Source organism: Phaethon aethereus (genome assembly GCF_964289735.1).
Source record: "Phaethon aethereus genome assembly, chromosome: 2".
In the NCBI taxonomy this organism is placed as follows: domain Eukaryota; kingdom Metazoa; phylum Chordata; class Aves; order Phaethontiformes; family Phaethontidae; genus Phaethon; species Phaethon aethereus.
Genome location: NC_138582.1, coordinates 145,167,864 through 145,191,522, shown reverse-complemented (window position 1 = coordinate 145,191,522; position 23,659 = coordinate 145,167,864). Strand labels below are relative to the sequence as shown.

The following is a 23,659-nucleotide window of genomic DNA, read 5'->3' as shown; positions in this document are numbered from 1 at the left end:
TGATTTGAACAAAACCAGGACTACCAGACACTAACTGCATAAGCACAACGTGCTGTGGCCTTTCTGGTATTTAACCCATCATAAGCGTTTCTGTGGAGTTCCCAGCCAGGGTACTGCAGAGCAAGAATTCTTTTGCTCTAAATCATTAGTTAAGATACAAATTAAGGCATTGCTTACTCGGGTAACTAAGCATTGTCCGTTAATATTTCAGTGACCATTTTAACAACCACTGATTATTGATCAGCTGACCACCTTCAACACTGCGAAAAACCCAACTCCTAACTCTACTTGGCACACGGCTGGCAGGTCTGGATGCCATGCTGCCAATTAAACTGCTTTGAATGAAGATTTAACCTGCTTAGTGTGATGTGCTGATGCCTCAGTGCCGTGAAACTACAGCCACTCTCTTAAAACACTTGGGAATTTTCATTTGAAATTGTGTTTGAAGAACCTACTTTTTGCTTTTCACACTTTGAAAAAACTGACATGATGAAATGGCAAACTGGAGTCTTGAGGAAAAGTGAGGGTTTGGATGGCAAACGGTGGAGGAAGCAATTGTAGCTTATACCTGTTTTCCTTCCTTAGCCCTCTCGCTGGAATCAGACACCAGTCACCAAGTTGTAAATAGTTCTGGATGCAAGAGTATTCATCTTTCAGCTACGACATGAGCGCACACAGGCTTTAACTTACTGTTGATGGTCTTCTTGCAGCTGCTCAGGAATATGCTGAATAACTTCATAAACCGTACTAAGCATATCCTGGCCTGGGACAAAGTCAGAGCCAGGAACAGATTGACTTGAAACCTAAAAGTAGCAAAGAGTATTCTTACTGTAAGTACAAATGGAAAAAGATTCAACAGAAATTAAACTGATAATCTAACTTCTGATTTTTTTAACTTTTCCCTATCAATGGTTTGCATGTGGATTTAACAGTTCATCTCTATTAGTTTACATTTCATTTGAGTAAGTTTTTATCACATTTATAGTAAGGCAAGCAATAGTTTTAAATTCAGTTAGGATCTTTGAAAATTTAGGATACAGCTCTTGCATTTAATATAGCAAGTATTTTATATTAGCGTACCACAAATCAAGGAAGGAATATTTAACAGAGAAGCAGGAGAATAGATAGCAAAAAAGGAGAAAATATTCAGGGAAAGGGTTCAGCATAAAACTCCCACCAGCATGTCAAAGAGACGGGACTGCAAGCAGTTTCCATAAACAAAGCAATAATGAAATTGTTCAGTATGTTAAGTATACAGATCTGCTCTTATGTCAACATGACACGTAGACTCCCCACCCATAAGGAATTCTCAGTCTTTCTGCCTCTACCCAACCTCTAGTTATTCATTATCTCCACTTTCTTAATTTTCACTTTTTCTGCTAACTAGCTACAATGAATCAGTGGATCAAATGCTGACTTTATCTGCAATGCCATAAATCTGAGTGACTGAACATAAACTAGTGGAGTTTCTCCTGTTTCTTGAAATTTTGCTGGAAATTAGAATAGATTTCATTGCTTACACATGCATTCTGTTGTTCTTATCACCTCTCTCTCCCTCCTGACCTACTAAGGCCCCAATTCTGCAAGAATGTGACTTTGTGATATGATTAGCCTAAGGGATATCGTAGCATGCCTAAGGCTGTGATGATTTAAGAGGGCCTGATCCTGGTACTTAATAAGCCTCCTATGGTCACAAACTTTCACAGATACAGTTTGGCTCCTGTGTTTTCTAAAAGCCTTTTATTTCTGCTGCTCTCCTCTTCACTAACCTTTACGATAGCACTCTAGCCCTAGACATGTCTATTATTTCAGTCATCTAACCCCAGCAAAGAAAAGGGTTTATTAATGTATGACTCGTTTTTGCTAATACATTATGTATTATGAGAACTAATCATAGTAACAAAATAGGTGTGGCTGTTGATGTGACCCTGTGTGATCGTGTTTTAAGAGCTCTCCCTTACCTGACCATACTGATGCTTGCCAAGGGTACAAGATTGTATTGCCAGAAATTTTCTGTAGCAAAGAGAAGGTGCTTTGTCTAATTCCGCCCAGTTTCAGTCTACTCTCCCTAAATTTTGTGGTCCCATTTCTCATTTTTTCTTTGTCCTTTTATACCACATCAGAATGATCTCCAACTGCTATACAGTTACATCAGCAAAGCCATAATGCAGAGAAGTAGCATATGTGGTAGGATTTTTTCTGATAGCAAAATTCCTGTGTTTAAGTCCTCCCAAGGAATACATGAAGCTAACAAAATAATTATTGTGAAATATAGCTGAGATTTAGTTTGCATATTTTTAAAATGAAAACTTTAAATCCCCCCCACCCAAGGCTTTTCTGCACCGCTGAAGTTGTATGTTGCATCAGCAGCAATATTAGGGCCAAGGGAGAAAATGGCATCACAAGAATTAATTTGCTTCTGTGACACAAGGGGTTCAGTGCTACCCATCTACCCAACACTACTAAATATTCTTTTAATATAGGGTAACTGAACTGAGACTGTTCCCTTTAGAGCTTGGTTGGTTCCTTACTGCACCATGTTAATATAAGTACTGAACTAGTAAGATAGTAAAGAAAGAGTAAGTACTGGGGAAACAACAGCAATGAATGTGGTGTCATATAATCTGTAAAAAGCAACAGGAGCAAACTCACAGAAGAATTCTAGGACAGATCTTTTACTAAATACTTACACCTTAAGAAATAGAAAAGAAACCATGAATTTATGATGTGAAATCACATACCCTAGTACCACTGGCAAGATCAGGAATAGCGACAAATTCATATATCCCAAAATCATCCAAAGCACTTTCATGTCCTAAAGTTAGAACAAACAAACATGAAAAAAGGTATTGACACGTAGCAGGAATCTGGAAAAGACAGCTAGCTTAATGATGGGCAATGTTATTTGGCCTAATTTTTAAAACATCTGAATATTGGTTGTTTGATCTGCTTTAAACCACATGGAGCAAGGCAGGGTAGCTGCAGAGCTGGTGTCCACAGTGCTTGGCTATCTCCAAAGCCTCGGACCAAGTGAGGAGCCTCTTGCTAACCAGTAACAGTTTTGGTAGAGCCATAGAACTCTCCTTGCTGTAAGGCTAAACAGACTGATTTACTTTCATTTCCCATAGGAAAGAGGCTCAGTCCATAAGCTCAGCATGTCTACACTGTAGTGAGGCAGTACCACCTGAATCTTTTATAATGCTGGGAATAAAAAAAGGGAACATGATCCTAATAGGTGCCACGTTATTAAACCAGTTGACAGATTTTATCTGGGCCTTCAGATACAACTTGTAGTTAGGGTGGGAGTCTCTTACTCTACCCTCCCACTGTCCAGGAGATTTGAGACTCCTGGTTGTCTCTTGGGCATCACCCCGCAGCAAAGGCTGCAGCACTAAAGACAGTGCTGAGATTCTCTCCTCTGATACCACTTGCTGGGGTGAAGGACTCTCTGTGCTCAGGTGAACTTCCTACCTTCCTAAGCTTCGTATACTTCTCTATTCTCTCACATGTAGCACCTTATGGCCTGCTCTGATGCTTTGGTAGAAAGGGATGGGAACACAAGTGCCACCCTTCCAAAGGATGGCTGGTGTCCAGCCTCTCCTGCCCAGGATGATGTGAGAAGGATTGTGGCAGGAAAAGAGGCAGTGACAAAAACACACTGGGTCCTGATGACACAGAGAAAGGCAGTACAGAATGTGGTAGAGGCTAAAACATATATACTGCAATGTTATATTAACATCTCACAATTTTGGTACTGATTGGTGCCATGAGCACTTAGAAGTGTGATCCTCCCATGACGTATCATCCCTCACTGCTATCGCATAATAACACTAATTTATTTTACATCGGTGAGAACAGCAGAATACAGGTGATTCTAACCGGGCTTAACAGCTAGAATTCAAGCCAACAGCTACATACTGCTGTGAATCCCAAGCATGAGCTAAACCCACGCTGACCTGTTGTCATTTTGGTTTTATCTTAAGTAAGTTAACATAGAGGTAGGTGTGCAACCCAGGTTAAAAACACACTTCTCTTCCTTTCCTTCTTTCTTTTTGTATGTGGGGATGGCAATTTTTTGCAGGAATGGATTTTGACCTTATGCTCACGTTTCTTTCATTAGCATTACCTGAAAATGTCTGAGCCTTCTTGTAATCAGCCTCTGGCCTAGAAAACATAAACATGTTTTTTCAGTTTGATGTCACAAGCCAAGGAAAGAAAATTAATATGATAAATTGAATTGTCTTGATAGAAAGGACTTAAAGACCTAAGAATGATTTATTTTTTTACCTGCTCTGCAGCTTCTGTTGTATCACTGAAAAGAAGAAAAGAATAATCATTCTTTTTGCTCTGATGATCCAAAAGAAGAGCTGGAGTGTACTTAAGTTTTACATACCTTTATGTGGCTGATATCTTTTCCATATAAATAAAAAGGCCATAGCTAGGATCAAAAATAATGAAATTCCTGTTATTACTGCAAGAGATGACAAAGATTTTCCTTTCTGGGCCAGCTTTTCCAATCCTGTGACAAAGAAGATGAGTATTGTATTTAGTCTCTTGTTCTGTATAATGTGATACTATGACAATGAAACAATGCATCTTTTGAAATTCATCTGAAACTAGTAAACCTGTATAGACATACAAAATAGATACAAAATTTGGGTTCTTGTGAATCGGTAAATTTTTTTTGTCCCCATAAATCTCCTGAACTGGAAAAGCAATGATATCATATCAGAAATAAGTCCAGAACAGATTGGTACCTAGAGATAAATGAAGGTCAGTAAACATAATCCACAAATTACAGCATTACAAAAAGTAGGTAAATATTCTAATTTTAGGCATAGAGACACTGAACTACCAAGAAATTAGGTGACAATTAGGTGAGCAGTTTGTACTAGGTGGGAGGGAAAACCTCCTAGCTGCAGGAGCTGTAGAGTAGAAGGAGATAAATGAACTACTGTATTTTTTCTAAGGATTTGCAGATCACTAGCAGTCTGGTTGCTTATCAAATCCCATCAGAAGCCACTAGATATGTTTGTTTGAATTTATGTCTAAATATCCAAAGTATTTCTTTCCTTTGCTCAGATCTTTTGCTGAGATATGCATTAGCAGCAGTTTTCCATCACGATTTACTGATAAAATACAAATACAATATGTGTATAGTTACATACACAAATGATGTTGAAAACATTTGCAAAGAACTTGCAAAGACAGGAGTGTGAAAGTTAGGAAATGCCAGACAGTTGCTAGTGCACTCTTAATTTCCTTCTTTTGCTCTGAACTGTGCAGAATTCATGTAATTAAAGCCCATGTCACAATCCATACAGGTAAATTAATGCTGCATATTTGTCAGTGCCAGCTTTGTGAGTACAACTCAAATGTGTATTATTTAGCTGGATATGTTTCCAGTACATCTATGAAATCCTGTGCAGACATACAGTGTTACTTACACCTCCACGTCATTCACTGGCAATGTGCTGGCTGTCTGTGCAGTAGTTATCAGAAAGATTAAATATGTGGATTTCAAACCACATGAATCCCAAAGATATGGGAAAATAAATCACTGCAATTTCACCAAATTTCCTTCATAGTCCTTCAGTGTACTGCTTTCCTCAGGAAAAAAAAACCCAAACACTGGAGAATCATCTGAGTCCTTAAAAATGTTAAAACAAATTATTTCAAAATTAGACTCAATAAATCTTATCTCCACAGGCATACTGGTGCGGAAAACAAAGATGTCCTCTTTACGTGCATTTAACACATTCAAGTTGACTCAACTTGAGAACTGAACAAAGACTTGTGTACATAATGAGATAACATCCTCTTATTTTAAAATCTAACTAGACTTGGCTAAAACTGGATAACAGCTTAGTGCAATGACTGTCATATAATTGTAACTTATTGATATCATAGTTATCTTGATGATTTTTAGCATTAATTAGGCAACTGTTTATAGCACCATACATGTGATTTTCAGTCCCTTAGGTGGGGAAGTTGTGTAAGGTCTTCTGAAACATCAAAGTTCCTGTCGCTGCTGAAAATGGGGTTTCCAGTATTTTGAAAGGCACAGTCCAGGCTTTGTATCTAGCATTATGGGGACAAGGATGAGGGATATAGAATAATATTAATAGTCTTTGCTTAGTACGTTTAATCAGTTCCAACCAGAATTTAGCCTGAACAGGAACTCTGAGGTTTAGCCTCGTGGGTTAATTCATACCTCTTGGAGTCAGTCAGTGCAGCATTGCAAAGTGTAGGCACGACATCTGGATTTAGTGCTGTCTGAATTCATCAACAAGAAAATGGCCATAGAGGGGGAAACTGATTTTTTTTTAGTTTTTAAATATACAGGATAAAATGTTTTTAAAAGCTTTATTTAGGCAAAATATTTGTAATTAGTAAATGTATGTTTTTAAGTGCAACTAAACATGAAGCTGTGGAGTCTTCCCTTCTTTTTGGCCTTTGAAAGGAAATCTCAGCTGAATTTCTTAACACTTATTGATGAATATTCACATATATATCATAGCTTACATTAACTTCCTGGAGAAATGTCATGTTTATTTCCGCTGACAAATAGCTCTGGTTCCATTTTCTTTCTCCACTAACCACAATGTTTAGTTTTAAAGTGCAGTATTCACATTGCAAAATTGCAACCCATCTTCCTTCCAGCATACTGAAAGCCATGGATTTGTGATGGCTCCGTAAGTCAGCCTGAACAATGGACATCTGCTCTCCTTGTTTATCTGACTAACAAATGGCTGAGCTCTTTGTTCTGCACAACCAAAATTGCTTTGTAAAATTTTCTAAAAGGCAATTTATTCTATCTCGTTGAACATTAATAGCATACATTCCTTATCTGAAAATACTTGTATCGATCTGTATTAATAAGAGGTATCAGACTTCCTCAATATTTTGTTCTTAGCTGTGTGCTTCTGGAGATTTTCTGAAAAACTGCTTCGTTGCTGTTTAACACAATCTGATACAGGAACTGAGGTTATAAAGTATGAGAATTAAAGGTGTGCATTCAGCAGAACCTAGCAGTCAATCCATACATTCATAAATATGACAGTGAAATATTTTTTTATGAACAGATTGTAATAAAACCATTCATCATCACAGCTTGCATTATTATCATACACTAAACTAAGGTTCTTATAATACCTAACCACACTGGAAAAGTCTTAAAGACCTTCAGTCCTGTAAGTCTGTGCCTGTTTTTTTTAGTCAGGGACGTATGCTTGAAAGTAGCCCATGTAGTGGTCACCTGGTGGCCGCAGGCTCACAGCCCCTGGAAGCTGTGGGACAGTGAGCCTTGGACAAAATCTCCCCTTGGGAGGAAAGGCCCACCTTGGCATTCAGCAGATTTCTGCATCATTCTCTCCATTCATCTTTATCATTTTTAAAGGCAAAAAGTATGAAACAGAGTAAGAGACATATAATTCTGCCATGTTACTTGGTCGTGATGAGGTCTAGCTACTGAGGAAGTTTTTCTACTCAAGGGATAAAGTTCCAAATGGCCAAATACATTTTAGTGTAAAATTGCACAAAACTTTAGCATCTTAGTGGGTCTTGTCCCAAGCCATGTCACACTTCTGAGTGAAACCTGGATCCCACCGAATGGCCAAAATGCCTTTGACTATGGGGTTAGGAAGACCTCACTTTGGATACATATCCTCTCTCTAAATATTATTTCCTTTTTCTGGGGTTGACACTCTGCTCAGATGTTACAGCAATGAATTAATGTTCTTACCTACAGAAGTAACGATAACTGTGAAGTGAGTTTCATCTCGTTTTCCAGTGACGTTGTTGAAAGCACGGCACATGTAATCTATTGTCTTCTGGGCCGCTTTATCAGATACAACTTCCAGATGGGGTCCATATTTGATTACATGGGTGGTATTGTCAGCCCTCTGAATCCACGAATAAGTATTCGGTGGATTTGAATCTGCTGAGCAGTCAAACAGTATAACTTCCCCCATGTCAACTGTAAACACCGCCCCTACATTCAGACCTTTATCTGATTTAACTCTAAGTCCGTAAGGTCCATCTACATTGAAAAAAAAGAAAACACAGCAGAAAAGTTAAAATCAAAGTATGTAATTAAACTTCAAATAGAAGTATAGGTCTAAACTTAGAATTTTTAAATTAGACTAGCCTTTAGAATGGCTGGCATTAGATTCAATCATTTCAATTAAAAGGCTTTCAGTTCAATAACTTGATCTGTTCTAGGTTTATCTCAGACTACACCCACTCGATACTGATCTAATTGCTGTTTAGGGAAACAGCAGAGGTCTGTGCATTGTTCAGTACGATAAAAATGACAAAAAAATGAAAAAATTGGAAAAGTTGGGAAGGAGCAGGTCTTCTTCAGCAGCATATTTGACCCTTTCTACTTAAGTGCCATACTCTGCACATTTAAAAGTGAACAAATTAGCCTTGAAATATATAAACATTCACTGTAATAATATGCAGTATAATAATTATTTCAGGAACTATCCTACAGGAATAATATAGAGTGGGGTGTGCCTTAGATAACTTTAGAAAAGGTTTTCCATAAATGACCGCTAAAATAAACTTTAACCTTCCCCCCATTTTATTAGGCTTCCACTAGTCCAACATGTACATTTTGTTCAAGAATAAGCCCTTGTGCCTACAGAAAGCTAGGTTTCTGAATATAAGTAGAAGAGGCATACACTGTCCAATAGTCATGTGTTCATTATTCAGAAAATTGAGTAGCTAAGTATTTTTAGGGTAATCTTCATAGGAAAATGGGAAGGAAAACAATATATTTAAGCATGATAAGAGTATTTCCCACGCTATTTTTAATAGATCATTTCTGATCATGGGGTTTTTATATCTTTACATGTTAAAATCTATTTTTACAAGGATCTAAGTATACTAAAAATGTAGAGGACATGGTGTGTGTGCTTTATTAAATTACTTTTTCCAATCAAAAGAAGAAATAATTTTAATGATGGCAATTCCCTAAGGGCTTACATGTACAATCAAAAATGCACAGACCTAATATTGACAGAAGCCAAACGAAGAAGATATGCAGGATGAGCAGGATGCATCTTTTTGGTAGGATCCCTGAAGTTCAGTAAGGCTGCTGTTAAGTGCCTCACACAGAATGGGATAGGAAAAAGACAGGTAAGTCAATATTGTGCCCACTGTAGACAGTGTGATCAAGTAGTATTTCCACCTTCCTATGGCTGTCTGGAAGCATTAAGATAATGTAGCTGGGTTTGAATGTGAAATTCCTTGCTACATGAAGTGGCACACTGGCACGTTTCAGACGTTTCAGATGTTTCTCATCACGAAATTCTGGCTGACGTTAGACCTTTCTCTAACATGCACAATTCTATTTAGTTTCTGCTTTATGAGACTGACTTATGCTTCAAGAACGCATAGGCAAACAGCACGCAGCACAAACCAGGCCATTTTGTGTGTGCCTCTGGGGTTTTTTCTCTATTTGTGAAGGTTTAGACAAGAGAATGTAGACTATCACACCATGATCTCAGTTTAGTCCACTTTTAACCAAATGTCCATATTTCACAATGTAAACTTGTCAACCTTTTTATTTTCTCTCATTTTTTAGCAGTATGCTTTTTGCGGTTGCATTTTAAGGAAGGCCCAACATCATGCATAATATTTACAGAATCACAGAATCATTAAGGTTAGAAAAGACCTCTAAGATCATCAAGTCCAACCTTTAACTCAACGCCACCATGCCCACTAAACCATGTCCTGAAGGGCCACATCTACATGTTTTTTTCAACACTTCCAGTGATGGTGACTCCACCACCTCCCTGGGCAGCCTGTTCCAAAGTTTTAGTTGGGAAGTGCAATACAGATTCACTTCAGCATGAATTAGTACTGCTCCCACCTACATGGCAAGGGCCACTCTGAAGAATCAAGGCATTTTTTAAAAACTAGATACTGGGCTGCTTCTTCACAGGCTCTTCAGTTCCTGAGTCATTTGTTTGACTGTATCCAAGAGCCCGCTGACCTTATAATAAGCATTTCTGGAAACTGCAGACCTGTCATCACTACTTTGCCTTAGCTGACCTGACTCGGGCTGCCCGTTTCTGTGGATGGGAAGCCCTTCCAGAACACCAGCCACTCGCGGGGGCTTGCCTGTTACAGGTATTTACTTCCCTGTTTTTCATATGGGAAAGGAGGGGGACGTACTGAATTTTGACTTTCTCATAAATGAAAGTAAAACCCCTCATGCACTATTTACAGGCAGGAACACACTTCCTTACTTTTCAGAGCAACTCAGTTCCTCCTATACAATCATTCACTCTTAGAAGAATTGGCTTTTATTTTCACTGACAATATAACCTTTGATATACGTAAACAGAGATTAATGGTAAGAATAGCTGACTGGTCTTTGTGCCCCCTCACTATAATGGGAGATTTGCCACAGTCTGCAAGAGAATCAGAACTGAGTTCTGCTTTTTTTTATCAGTATCATAACACTGCAGCATAAACAGACAACACTAACAACATACCTACACTTTTGCATGAAAGTTGCACATCAAAAGAAACCATTATAAGAAGACCGACACACACTGGCTGGGGAAGTACATTTGAAAAAACAAAGAAAGGTTTTCTTAAGAAATAGCCAAATCTTGGCAAGCTCTGAAAAGCGGCATTCCTTGATGAAGTCAGCACAAGCATCGGGTAACCCTTCTGCTTTGTCTGGATCAGCCTTTTGCCTCTCCTGGGCATCACGTACGTCATTGCGTTCCCTAGGCATTAGGTAGCTGAGGGATATACGCAGTTGCATGTGTATAGGATGATTCCAAAAAGCAGGTGATTAACCATTTCCTCTCTAGGTCTAAATACATTCTAGTTTCGGGAAGCCCAAAGGAAGGAAATCCCACTTAATCTGTTGAATTCAACTCCACCACCACAGTGAAGCAGTTTGTGCTGCAGCCTGCATCACAGCAGCTTCATCCAGTCTCGAAATAATTCATTTCTGGGCCACACTGCTGCCATAGCCATGTTCTGGGGCGCATTATCATCATACCGAATGGTGAATTGGAATAATATTAATAAGAAATGAAGAACAAAACAAAACACTTCTGATTCTTAGGAAAAAACCTCAATGCCAGCCTTCATGGATCCCTCAGCTCTACTTCTCCTTTCCAGTATCGTTCTTGACAGCAATCTGCCTCTTGTCTCAGTAAAGCCAGTTAACTAAATGACTTGTAAAATAATAAATCACCTGTTCCAAGTAACAATTTACTGCTCTGTGGGAATATTTCCAATCGCTCCTATCACCACGAGACTGCTACAGTTTCCAAGCAGATGGCAGGTATTTACTGTGAGTGACCTTTTTTTTATCACCCCCAGTAACTCCCCCGCAGCAATGACATATGGCACATAGAGAACCCAGGGCCTGTCCTGGATTGCCATTGACAACTGGGAGCTGGGAGACAAACGGCGTCTGCAGGCAGAGGTTGGACCAAATTATGTGGCTTCGTATATCTCGGGAAGTAAGACCCCAACTCCCATCACTAACTTGGATATGGATAGTAGCGCAAGTCTTGCAGACTTTTGGCATCTGCATTGTTTCCTCTTAACATATTTTTTAGATTTTAAATCATGCACAAAGCAACCCCTCGCTTCTGATGATATGAAAAGTACATTCTGAAAAGACAAATACTTATAACAATATTTCCACATGTGGAAAAACTGAATCTCAAAGTTTTTGATCTACAGATCTTTTGAGTTGTGTATCAAAATCACTCAAACAGCAAAAGGTTCCAGAAATGTGGACACAGAAGTAACTCTGAGATTTTAAAGTTCTGCTAGACAACGGGTCAAAAACAGGCTTTCGGTTTAGAACTCGGAAAGGTTTTTCAAATTTGCTGGAAAATGCGTGTAGCTGAGTGAGGGGGACGGGAGGAAGCAGTACCAGAACTAGGACTGGAGGGCACACACCTTGTCAGTGCAAGTGTCCCAGACACCCACCAGTGCAGCAAACGCTCTGGAGCCCACCCTGTGTGCGACAGGTCAGAAATGTGAATGTCTGTGCCACAAAGGAACAGAGCAGTTCGAAGGGCAGCAAGAGTGGCAGATATTTTTCTAGCCTGACCTGACTTTCTTGCATTTTAAGAAGGTGTCAGGTTGTGCTGGATGCAGTGTTCCCAAGTTTTTTGTAGGTATTCTTTGAAGCACGAGGGGTCTAAGGCCCATTCATAGCTCCTTAAAATGAGAAAAGCAGTAGAGGCAGCGCACTCACACACATGCAGCTCTCATTCTTAGCCCTTTAAGCACTTCGGTGAGCTGAGATTGTGACTGTACAAAAGCAGGCATTTAAAAATGTGCTACTCTGAGGAAAGAATATGATTTTCTTTTTTAATTACTATAATGATAAGTTAAAACTCCATCAGTGCTGTTTATTACCTTGCAGAGCATTTTATCACGATTCCTCTGTCTAACGTGATGGAAGCTCAATTCACACCTGCCCTGTTTAGGACTCATTGCAGCAGCTCCTTCATCTTCATTTCTGCATTGCTGCCAATTTTATAAGCTGCACCTAAAGGATCAGCTCCCATCTAACAATGTCCTTGTTAAGTCCTCACTAATTTAGGCAGTCTTTTTCTCTTCTCCTGATGCACTGTAGAGACACCCCCCACACACACTTCAGATGCAAAACACTCCCTTATCCAGTTCTTCCAAGTTATAATTAAAAATAAATAAGTAGCAGAATGGATAATCAGAGATGGAAGGAGGAGGAGGAAGAAAACACGGCATAGTAGGAGGTGTAGGTTCTGAACATGCTGGTAGTGCAATCGTAACAAGTCTAGGGCACGGGCTGTCCAGCAGCTGCCAGATGACAGAGCCTGGCAAAAGCAGGAGTGAGCACCAGCCGTTGGCTGGACAGGAATCCAGTTCCAGTCCTTGCACTGTGCCATCCACACTGTGCCATCGGGTAAACTGGTTATATCTGAATAGGGCTGGTGGCAACGTAGGTCCTGACCTGTCTGATTTCAGCTCTCCTCTGAGAAGGACGGTTCAACCCCTGAGGACGTGAGGATCAGAGCGTGGCAAGGTCGCACACAGCATGTGCTACTTGCAAATCTTGGAGGCACTGGGAGTTGATGTTACAGGAGGGATAAGGAAGAAAATGAGAGTGCCCTTTCTAAGATTTAAAGTATAATTGCTGAATGCTGATTAAGCCAATCTTTTGTTCCCTCCAACTTGTTTCATTCATGAACTCAATCTATGTTCGCAGTTAGTTTCTCAGGTGCTTTCATTTCCAGTCAAAATATATGGCTAGCTTATGGTTTATTCTTCTGCCAACGTTGGTCTTTACACAATTACTCTTGCTCCCTCATGTTTTCCATTTGATGTGGAAAGCAAACACTCCTTTCAGCTTTGATTTTGCTAAGCCAAACTGAATCCTCCAGGTCTCTTCTGCACTCCTTTCTGTTCTGTTTCCAGTTTGAGATCAGTGCTCTGAGATGTGCAGGGACTGCACACAGTATTCTACATATGGTTTCATCTTCTGTGTGCCATTAGTATTGCCCTTATTTCCCTGTTGGAAAATACTTTGCCAACACACCCTACAACTACATATGTTCTTCTCATGCCTGAATCACACTGACAGTTCACAGACATCTTGTGATAGCTCAATCACCCAGGCTCGCTGGCTCAGTTATTTCCCAACCAGTCTCCATCTTATCAGCAGTTCATGGGTTTTATTCTCTAAATCTGCATGCCCATTTATTTTTCACTAGAAAATTTCATACCAGTTCTATTACTCTGTAAAAGGCATTCAGTCCTCTCAGTTTAATGCCACTTGACTAAGATACTCCCAGTCTTTACGCTGATGTCATTAATGGAAGTATTGAACAGGACTGGACTCGAAATGATCTTGGGGAAAACCACTAATACCAGTCCTTCAGCCTGGTACTTCGTGAACTTAGGTTTTTGATACTGTTTGCTGCCTCCATTTTTAAAAATGTTTTCATGTACACCCATCTGACTATTTTTTTCCTTTGAGTCACATCTGCAGATCTGAAGATGTCTGTACTGTGGAATTCTTGAAGTTCCCATTTGAATTCTGCCGTTCAGACTGATCTTCACCACTACATAACACTGAGTAACTTCTAGGATATTGTTGTAGGTTAGAGCTGTTATGAACAAGCTCATTTTGAATGCAAGCTCACATATGATGTTGACCTAACCGTCTTCTGCCTGTTTCCATAGTTAGAGGCACTCTTTCCAGCCAGATCATTTATACAAAGGTAATTATGAATATTTCATATACTCACAATATATGGTTGGTGCAATTATCTCACTTTCCATTGCACTGACAGGGTTAGATACCAGACAGCTGTAATTCCCAATGTCTTCTTTTACAACAGGAACAATTAGAAGTGTAGCATTGTTTGATGAAAAGGTGTAATTAGGGCCGGCATGGAGAGGCTTCCCATTTTTCATCCACTGGTAAACTACCCTTGTACCTTTCCCCACAGCACATTTTAAGGTAATATTCCCTACATACTCCACTACCCCTGAAGATGGTTCAGTATGTACAATTGGCTTTGTGACAGGAACTGTAAAATAAAGAGATACGAAGAGTTGTAAAAGAGACAAGCCAGTATATTACAGTCTTCATTGTCAAGACAATACAAATAGCAGTCATCATCCTCATGGGAAAGTACTTGGATTTCAAATTTTATTTATTAAATGTGGTTAAAGGTTGAAAAAAGAAAGCCATATTCTCAGCTGGTGACTGTAAGAATCTTTCTAGTGCTTAAATAAAACTAGACTGTTTGTATTACTGGTAATAGGACAAAGGCTGCAGTCAGGTATACCATGGCTTCCAGCTCCTGCCTCATAAGCAAATCCCTGTGGCCACAGAAATGAAGAGTGCAAAGCATGACGTTGCCCACAGTGTGCAACTTCCTTGGTATGGCTGCCCACAGCTTTGCTGACACTGGGCACTGCTGAAATACGCTGTCGATCTGGTCATGAGGATGGCTGCAAATTGGGATGGGTGTGGGAATTAAATGGCAGCTACAACTTTGTCACGTCAAGATGTCATTCATTTCATTATTCCAAGCCCAACAGTTACAGGGCTCCCTCTGTATAATCCATAAATTACAGTAGTCTCTTGTCATTCTTTTAGATCATTCTTTGCTATCTCCCCCTTTTTTTTTTTCCTATCCTCACTACAAGGAGTGGAGTACAAAGAGGGAACTTCAGTATTTTGGGAATTCAGATCTGGGCTTCTTTTACAGACACAGGGTCACTGGCAAAAGTCAATGACTCCTCTTTGGCAGCTACAGAAGGTAAAGGTAAAGTTGTTCAGGGAAAAAGACTATTTGAAAGTTAATGCATCCTCATGATTGATAGCACAGCAGAACCTTATGAAACCTTACCTTTTAGAAGTTTGCCTAATTTCCTATTAATTATTGGTTTCTATAGCTCTTCATTTTTTTACTTATGATCCAAGAACATTAGTCAATATATTAATTTTGTTTAAAGATTACATATTTTAGCATTCCCTCCAGCAGCAGGATTAACAACATAACTTAATTGTTAGTATTTATTCATGTATCGTTGCATTAAATTATACACCATTGTAGCCAGATACTAAGAACCAGTACTCCAAAACTATTGCAATTTTAGAATGAAGATACTGTATTTTACTAACTTACCATCAACAGCTACTTGAATCTTTTGACTGGCAGCTCTTGTCCCATTTCCACGGACATTGACTTTTACAATGTAATTGCCCTCATCACTAATATGCAATGGATTGATCATCAAAGATGCATTCGGTGGTAAGAGGGTAAACTTGTGCTGGTATTCCAAGTCAGGAACTACTGTTTGATTTACAGAGCCAAGTAAGTATTTTGGATTACTTTGAGGCCTCTCAAAAAGCCAAATTATCTGGATTTCAGAAGCTGTAGCATTGAAATTGTAGCCAACAGTAAGATGGAGTGGTTGCCCCTCAATACCATGGATGGTATGAGATGGTACTGTCAACTTTAAGGCAGAGCAAATACCTGCATAAAAATGAAAGAACAAACAAACAAACCCAAAACACAAATGGAAACCCTGGAAAACACAAATGAGAAATTCTCACAGAGAAAAAACTCTCAAGGCTAAAGCTTACACTTTTTTGTATGGTTATAACTCAGATTCCAAGTAAAAAATGGGCAAACACCTTGGTGAAGTTGGATCTAGCTACAGAGCTCCAGCTGTAAAACATATGAAAAGCCAAAGGAAGGATAATTGTGATTTCTGGGCACAGGATCTTTCATTGTTGAAAGTTTGAAAAGAATGAGAAAATGTGCATCTACCTTAATGTTTAAAATATTTTCCCTTTAAAATACTCTCAATTTCTAGGTCTTATACTGTCTAACATTCTTGGATTGCAAACTCAATTTCTAGGTTTTTTTTTCTAGGTAAGTTTAGCTAGGGAGAAATTTCTTAGTGTTACTTTGCCAGTTATACTGAGAAACTGACTGAAAATCTAACAAGCAGCACTTCCATGAATTTGTCTGACTAAAATTATATATCGTTATTATTGCTGACCACTCTGTACATGTAAGACTAAATTCAAGAAATATTATTAAGCTTGCAAAAGTCAAGTATTAAAATTTTAGGAAAAAGCAGAATTAAGGTTTGCTGTTCATACGCACAAAAGCAAAATTTTCAGCCATGTAATTAATCCTGTTCTCCAAGAATCCTGCCTCCATTAGGGTGCAAAAACACCGCTGCTCAGTTAATCATTGGCTTTCCTATATATTATTTTTTAATCATTTTTCATTGTGTTGGCCTGAGATAGATTTGTAGAACATTATCAAAACTTTACTCTTAGGACTGAGTGATCCATTTCCACGTGAACTTTTCCATAGCACTCACAAGTACAGCAATGGTGTAAAGCAGTGACATTATTGAATTGATTGCACAACACCATTGTAATGAATATGACTTTAAAGATGAGGAATTTGAGCCTAGAGAAAATTAACAGCAAAAAACCCCACTTATTTTGGATGATCAATTTGAAATATTAAGGAATGGATTTTTCAAAACAGATATAAACAGATTTTAGTGTGTTCAAGATGCAACTCATTGCCTTTAGTTGCAGGTTTGACTGCTCAGCTTTGAGTGCTCAATATTGTTGAAAAGAACACTGCAAGTGCCAAGTCAAAACCCTAGGGAAAAAAGCAACCTCTTATTAGTAAGAATGTGTAAAAAAAATGATTTAAGTAATCTGTCTACCACTGCATAAGAGCACACTGGAAACAGAAACAGAATGCACTGCCCAGGGCAACATGCAACGCTTTCACCATGCACCATCTCTTCTTTTCCTGCTACTGAACATCTTCGGTTGGACCAGATGATCCCTTCCAACCTGGTATTCTATGATTCTTGACACACTTCCCAATATCTGTAACAAAAAAGTAACTCCCCAGCTGAAGTACATATACCCTCTACCTGGAAAGAGGGGACAGAGGGAGGTATGTGTAAAAAATATGTGACTATGTTATTAAAGATTAACATAATGCAGAGCTAACTTTGTTTCTTAAATTTCCCACCATCACAACATTTGTCTTTATGACAAAAAGAAATTGTTAAAGGTTCATTTTCATCTAATTTCCTAGGTTATATAGTATACTAGCTATATATGGTATGCATATATACACACTAGGTATGTAGCATATACACTATACATATGTATGTAGTGTATATACTATAGTATACTATATATATACTATATATACCTATATACTAGGTTATATAGTAGGACAAGATAAAGATTTCAATTCAGTAGCATAATATGCTATCTGTGTATGTCCTTTGGGTTCCAGTCTTCAAATTTCACGGCACAGCTGTTTGCCACTTGAGCTAATCGCAAAGAAAACTGTCACTGGGGATCAGGGTAGGGACACAAAAAGGGGTGGGGGATGCAGCACGGCAATATGTCATGCCAGTAATCAATGTCAGAGGTACTCTGGAAGGGCATGAAAAGTAGCAGAGCAGAGATGCCATGGGAGGGGACCAGCTCGTGGGCAGCCAGCGATGTTGTCCCTGCCGCCGAAGGTGCCCACACCACCCTCTGTGAGATACTAACTGTATTTCAGGGAAAACCCCTCTTGCTAAGAAATCTCTGGCCATATTCTGTCCATTCAGGAACCAGGGTGTTTTATAGTCAATACAAAGCCAGCTACCCCCAAAAAGTAATTCTGTGGCAGGCTTCACTTTTCGTAAAGCTCAGCAAAACTATACTCAACTAGAGAAGACAGCTTGCGGCGTTTCTGGAGGGTATGGCAGGGAAACCAAAGGAAAATATGGCAGAGCACTGTAAGGGTGATGCGTATAAAGACAGTGAAATCCTTTCACAGAAAGACTGGCAAACCCACCTTCTCAGGGGCTAAAGAGGAAGCAGCAGAAGACTTCAGGTTGCATGGACACTGATGTGAAAAGGACGGTTGGGGGTCAGCTGAGACAGGAGGAGAATGAGACAAAAAAGGAGGGAGAGTGTAGAAAAAATATGGGGAGGCTTAAGTGGAGGATACACAGGACAGAGATGTTTACATGCTTAACTTTTAACATGCTTTTTAACTTTTTCACTTTTTAACATGCTTTAACTTAACTTTTGACCTAGAAAGATCAAAAAACTGAAATGGCTGAAGCACATCAAAATGAAGCCACCTCCCCTACCCCTTTTTAATAATGTTTGTGGCCTGTTGTTGCATGTGGGAGCTCCTCCATGGCCATCAGGGCGAGGGGCAAGGCAGAAGTTACTAGATAATGGTGCTCTGTCAAAGGCAAGGGTTTTACAGGAGCAATGCTGGGAGGCTTCTGGCTTTCACAGAGATCAAATCTTTTGCAGTCTGGAATGTTCTTCATGAAAAGGGTCATTGTTCATCGAAAGGGCTATCTTCTTCACCTAACACATTGTCAAGCTCTAGAACAGGCTACCCAGGGAAGTGATTGAGTCACCATCCCCGGTGGTATTTAACAGATGTGCAGACATGGCGCTTAGGGACATGGGTTTAATGGTGGACTTGGCAGTGTTAGGTTTACAGTTGGACTCCATGATTTTAAGGGTGTTTTCCAACCTAAATGGTTCTATGATTCTCTTCTATTAGACCATTTTTTATTTTTAATTAAAAATGAAGACTGGTATGACTAATCCTTGAATTAATGTTAATAGTGAAATCAAGCCAATGTACCAAACTCTTCATTCTCATTAGGCACAAATTCCATATAATTTAAGCCCATCTCTAGAGCTTTCTAAATACAATACACATTTTTCCAAGATAATGGCATTCAGAAGACTAGTTTTTGTATAATGACCGTAAAGGTTGTACCAAAACGACCTCCATTTGGAGCTCAGTGATTTGTGCTTTGCTTCCACCTCACTTTGCTATCACCAGTATTAGCAAGCACAACAGAACTGTTGTTGACATAAAACAAGGGCTGCAGCATTAGTTTAAATAAAAAACTATGACATAACTTTCAAGTTTATGGCATAAACTGAAACCTGCTTAGCAAGGTTTTATCATTCTCTGAATTTAACATGCACATCTCATTGTCAGAGTGAGTTTGGATTCTCAACTGCTTTTCACCAGTGTTCATTTAGCTCTTCAGCTTTCCAAAAACCCCAAACTTGGTGTAAAATGTTACTATATCAGTGATAATAGTTTTTACACTTTTTGCAAGTATGTTCATTTATGAAGAAAACCCAGATATAACGGAACAGAGCATCTGCAATTCTTATATCCCCATTTATATCAGGAGAGACTCGGGCATACTCTTCCCCAGTTTGGGATTTTTGCCCAAGAACAAGTTCCACTGAGCTTTGTTATTGGACCTAATTTTGGCTTCTGAGGTCAATGTCTTTGGTCAGTTTTGTGTCATGCCCCCAATGGACCTGATTCTTGTCATGATATGAAGTACAAGCTGCATATTTCCCATACTTGGACATGTGTACATCCAAGTAAGGGTATATAATGAAACTTCCTGGTGAACAAACGTGTACTCTAAAGCACGCTGCTTGCATACCAATATCTTTTGTAGGATTTAAATAAAAAATGTCCAATAAAGTTGTCATGTAGATAAAGTGCACATTCACTGCGTTTTTTTATCAACCAGGCTTTTCATTTTTAAAGAAGAAATCCAATAATCTTCACATAAAACTGCAATTGTTATGAAGCCAAAACTCTTGACAAAGTATTTAGTTCAAAATCAAGGAGACTAGGTGACTGTATAGGAAGTTGACAATAAAGATAAAAGAAAAATTGTCCTTACACATGAATGAGTAGAGGATGCACTACATTTGTAATATTATTTATTCCCTGTGCTGATATTTAGAAATACAATTAAATATAGAAAAAGTTAATTACAACAGTTTGTAGAAATATAAGTTTATCTAACATTTGATCACAGGACATTCCTGTGAAAGTGCATAAAACATCTATTTTTTATCAATTGCGTGGATAACAAATGCATACTTATGAAAACTGCACCCACATACCAAACAAATGTACTATTAATGGGAACACATTCTTCAGCTGACTGAAACCTTAATTTAGTTTTAATATCAAGTACATTTAAATTACATATAAATTTTCCATATTCACTATAAGGCATCATAAGAAAGTGAAAAATAATGTATCAGCACTGTCTCAACATAATACATTTTTAAAGAGATGTGTAACAGCTTCTGCATAAACTTTGGTTCAGAACCTGTCCAGCCTTACTTGTTAAAAAGGACACACAATTTATATACTACTTAATAAAATGTGACAATATATATAATCAATGCCCACGTTTTATATCCAGATTATGTATAGCACTCATTTTTTCAGCTGCTAAAACTTTATAGCTCCACTCATAAAACTAGGTGACACTATCTGATTAAAAGCTTTTAGGCTACTTTCTTGAAATGAAACGTCTGACAATACAGCAGAAATATCTTTAAATTTACGAAGATAAATTTTATAAAACCAGTTCACATTTCCACAATAACAATCAAATATAATTCATACTGTTTCTTACCTACAAGCAGAAAATATATTTTGCACTGCAAGTCCCAAAAGAAATTGGCTAAAGGGCTCCATGAAAGCATCCTGTCCCACACAAATGCCACCTTCTTCTCAGTGCTGAGCCAGGGCTTGGACCTGCAGCTGCTGGTTTATTTGCTAGGGAAATCAGCAATGAGTTAACAGGCCCTATCCTGTCCCCAGCCTTATGTGATTTGAATATGTGTATACAAAGAACAAAGGGAGTGGAGCACCTGTTAGATGAGCACCCATCTTCATTGCCTCTGACTTGATCGTAACCCTTCCCCGGCAGTCACAGCAAATATGACATGGAATGTAATAAATGGGGTGCAGAATACAAAGTACACTGAATTAATAAAAATGAGTGAATGCACCCAGGGTACTTGTTATGTAGGTATTAACATCCTTTAGTTACAGTTTCATACAAAATACCGTGCTGCTAGATGGTTCTTCTTACTTCAAATTAGAATTAGTACTCAGAAGGTTTTTTTTCATATCTTTTCCAATGACAGCCTATCCTTTTAATTAAAAAGCTGTTAAAGAGCCTTGCTTAAATTTTTTTCTAGCACTTTCAAGCCCATAACTTTTCTGTATTTTTTTTCCTTAGCATAAGCATAACTCAACGATGATTTTGTTCCCTTTCTCTAAACAAGATGTAATGTGAAGTGCCTATGAGGCATCTTAGAACAAAGAATCCTACGGCTAGAGTGGACATTTTACTACAGTTGTTGAGCTAGCTGCTGATTACTGTTTATTCTACATTAACTTACATCAGTTTAAATTAATATTAATGTATGATTTGGATTTTGTCCAAAGCTGTCACTCACTGTACAAATCAGCAGCAAACCAGGCAACCCTTGCACAGTTGAATGTGCAGAAACAGTTTGCAACAGCAAACATTTGCAGTGACAGAGAGCACCTATCCATACAAAAACGCACTTTCATTTTTCTCTATAGAGCACTTAGGCAGACTATTTTGGATCAACAAATACTAGGCTAGACCGTATCCTGCCTTGTGCAGGAGGGACTGGTAGCTAGGAATTGCCTCCCTCCTCGCTGCATGTTAGGAGCAGGGGTCCTGCAAGGTGCTAAGCCTCTACCAGAAGGGCTGAACTCTCAATTTTCACTTAAGTTAAAGGGAGGTGAAAATAGTCAGATCTTTACAGATCAAACGTTAAGAATCACGAGGCTTATTTCAGGTTAACAAAAACAGAAGTACAGTGGTCCCACCAGAAATAACATCACCACCTGACATAAACCAGGACATGAAGAGGGTATTTTGCATATTTCCAAAGGCTTCCTGGGTCCACTCTCCTGGCCCTCCTCAATACTGTTGTTTATAACCTGCTTAATCCACTTCACTGTAGGCTCTAGCCTACAAATGGCAACCTATCTATCAAATATCTATCTATCTATCTATCTATCAATCAAATATCTATCTATCTATCTATCTATCAAATGGCAACCTTTTAGAAAACCTGAGTTAGAAATTATCTAGTTGGTTTTAACATGTAATAAAATATTGATCACAGGTTCCAATTAATTTCTAACCGAAATGATGGGAGCTTTCACATTGAGATAAAGCCTGTGTGGGCACTTTAAATGCCCTATGTGGGCAAAGAAAGAAAAAACCCCAGATTAATATAGTTATGTTTTTCAAGTAAGTGTGTCCCCTTATTTCCAGCATTTGGTTATGCTCTTGATGTCATTAATATGCTGCAAGTTTGTACACTAACTCACACAAATTAAGTGCACGCTAAAGATGTGTATTATTTTTTCTACAGAATTCTAGCTTGTGCTGGTTGTTAAATGGCATTTAGACTTAATGCAAATCAAACCTCATTCCTTTTTAATAAAAGCAATTGCATGAAAGCAACTTTATTTGCAGTGCTTTACTCTTTTGAGTATTTCTGCAATTTTTAGTTATTAATGAGAAGTAACTTTGTTATGTGCTAAAGTTAGAGGTTTTCCACAGAAATAATTACAGACGATATTCCCAATGGTAGCCAGAAGTAATGAATTCTTGCTAAAGAATGCAGGGAAGAGACCATTGGTCCTGATCTTCCCTTCATCACGATGTTGGTTCAAACGGAGAGCAGCACGCCTGCTTGGACCTGACCTAACCTGCAACAGTTTACCAGCCAGCTGGGGGCCTAAATAGTAACGGGATTAGGAAACACATGCTGAGCTGACCTATGTGCAAACTCTAGCACTAAACTCCAAAACGAAAGAAAAGCTTTTCTGCAGGTATTACTGTGCCGTAGTGGATGCTGTGGTAGCCTTATTACTGAACATTGTCTCCAGTTAGGCAAAGATTAAAGGATAAATTCTTCCTTTTCTTGTACTAAGTAGATTTTAAAAGCTATCAGCTTATTTTTTTAGTTGAGAACTATACAGCCAAAGCATAGAGACACACAAGCCTGTTTTGGTGATGCAAAACTGCATCATTCGCGAACCGGCCCAGCGGACTTTCTGCATAATGCCCAAAATAACGAACAGAAAACGAGCATTATCCGAGTGTCTTTTGTAGCTAGTCTGCCTCTTCAGACTGCGCGCCTCGTTTCGTCGTCTCAGAGAATTGCTTTCAAAGTCTGAACACGCGAACCTCGACGTTCAAA

At 38.7% G+C, this 23,659-nt stretch overlaps 1 protein-coding gene across 1 annotated transcript; it reads right to left on the bottom strand.

The window, feature by feature from the left end:
• Nucleotides 1–686: 686 nt before the first annotated feature.
• On the bottom strand, nt 687–21,106 carry HEPACAM2 (HEPACAM family member 2; the record flags this gene model as incomplete). Its single annotated transcript, XM_082014718.1, has 9 exons — nt 687–803; nt 2,742–2,815; nt 4,127–4,164; nt 4,288–4,312; nt 4,394–4,519; nt 7,745–8,041; nt 14,286–14,570; nt 15,678–16,028; nt 21,037–21,106. The coding sequence occupies 9 exons, from the start codon at nt 21,104–21,106 to the stop codon at nt 687–689; spliced, it is 1,383 nt and encodes a 460-aa protein (XP_081870844.1).
• Between the last annotated feature and the right edge of the window lie 2,553 nt (nt 21,107–23,659).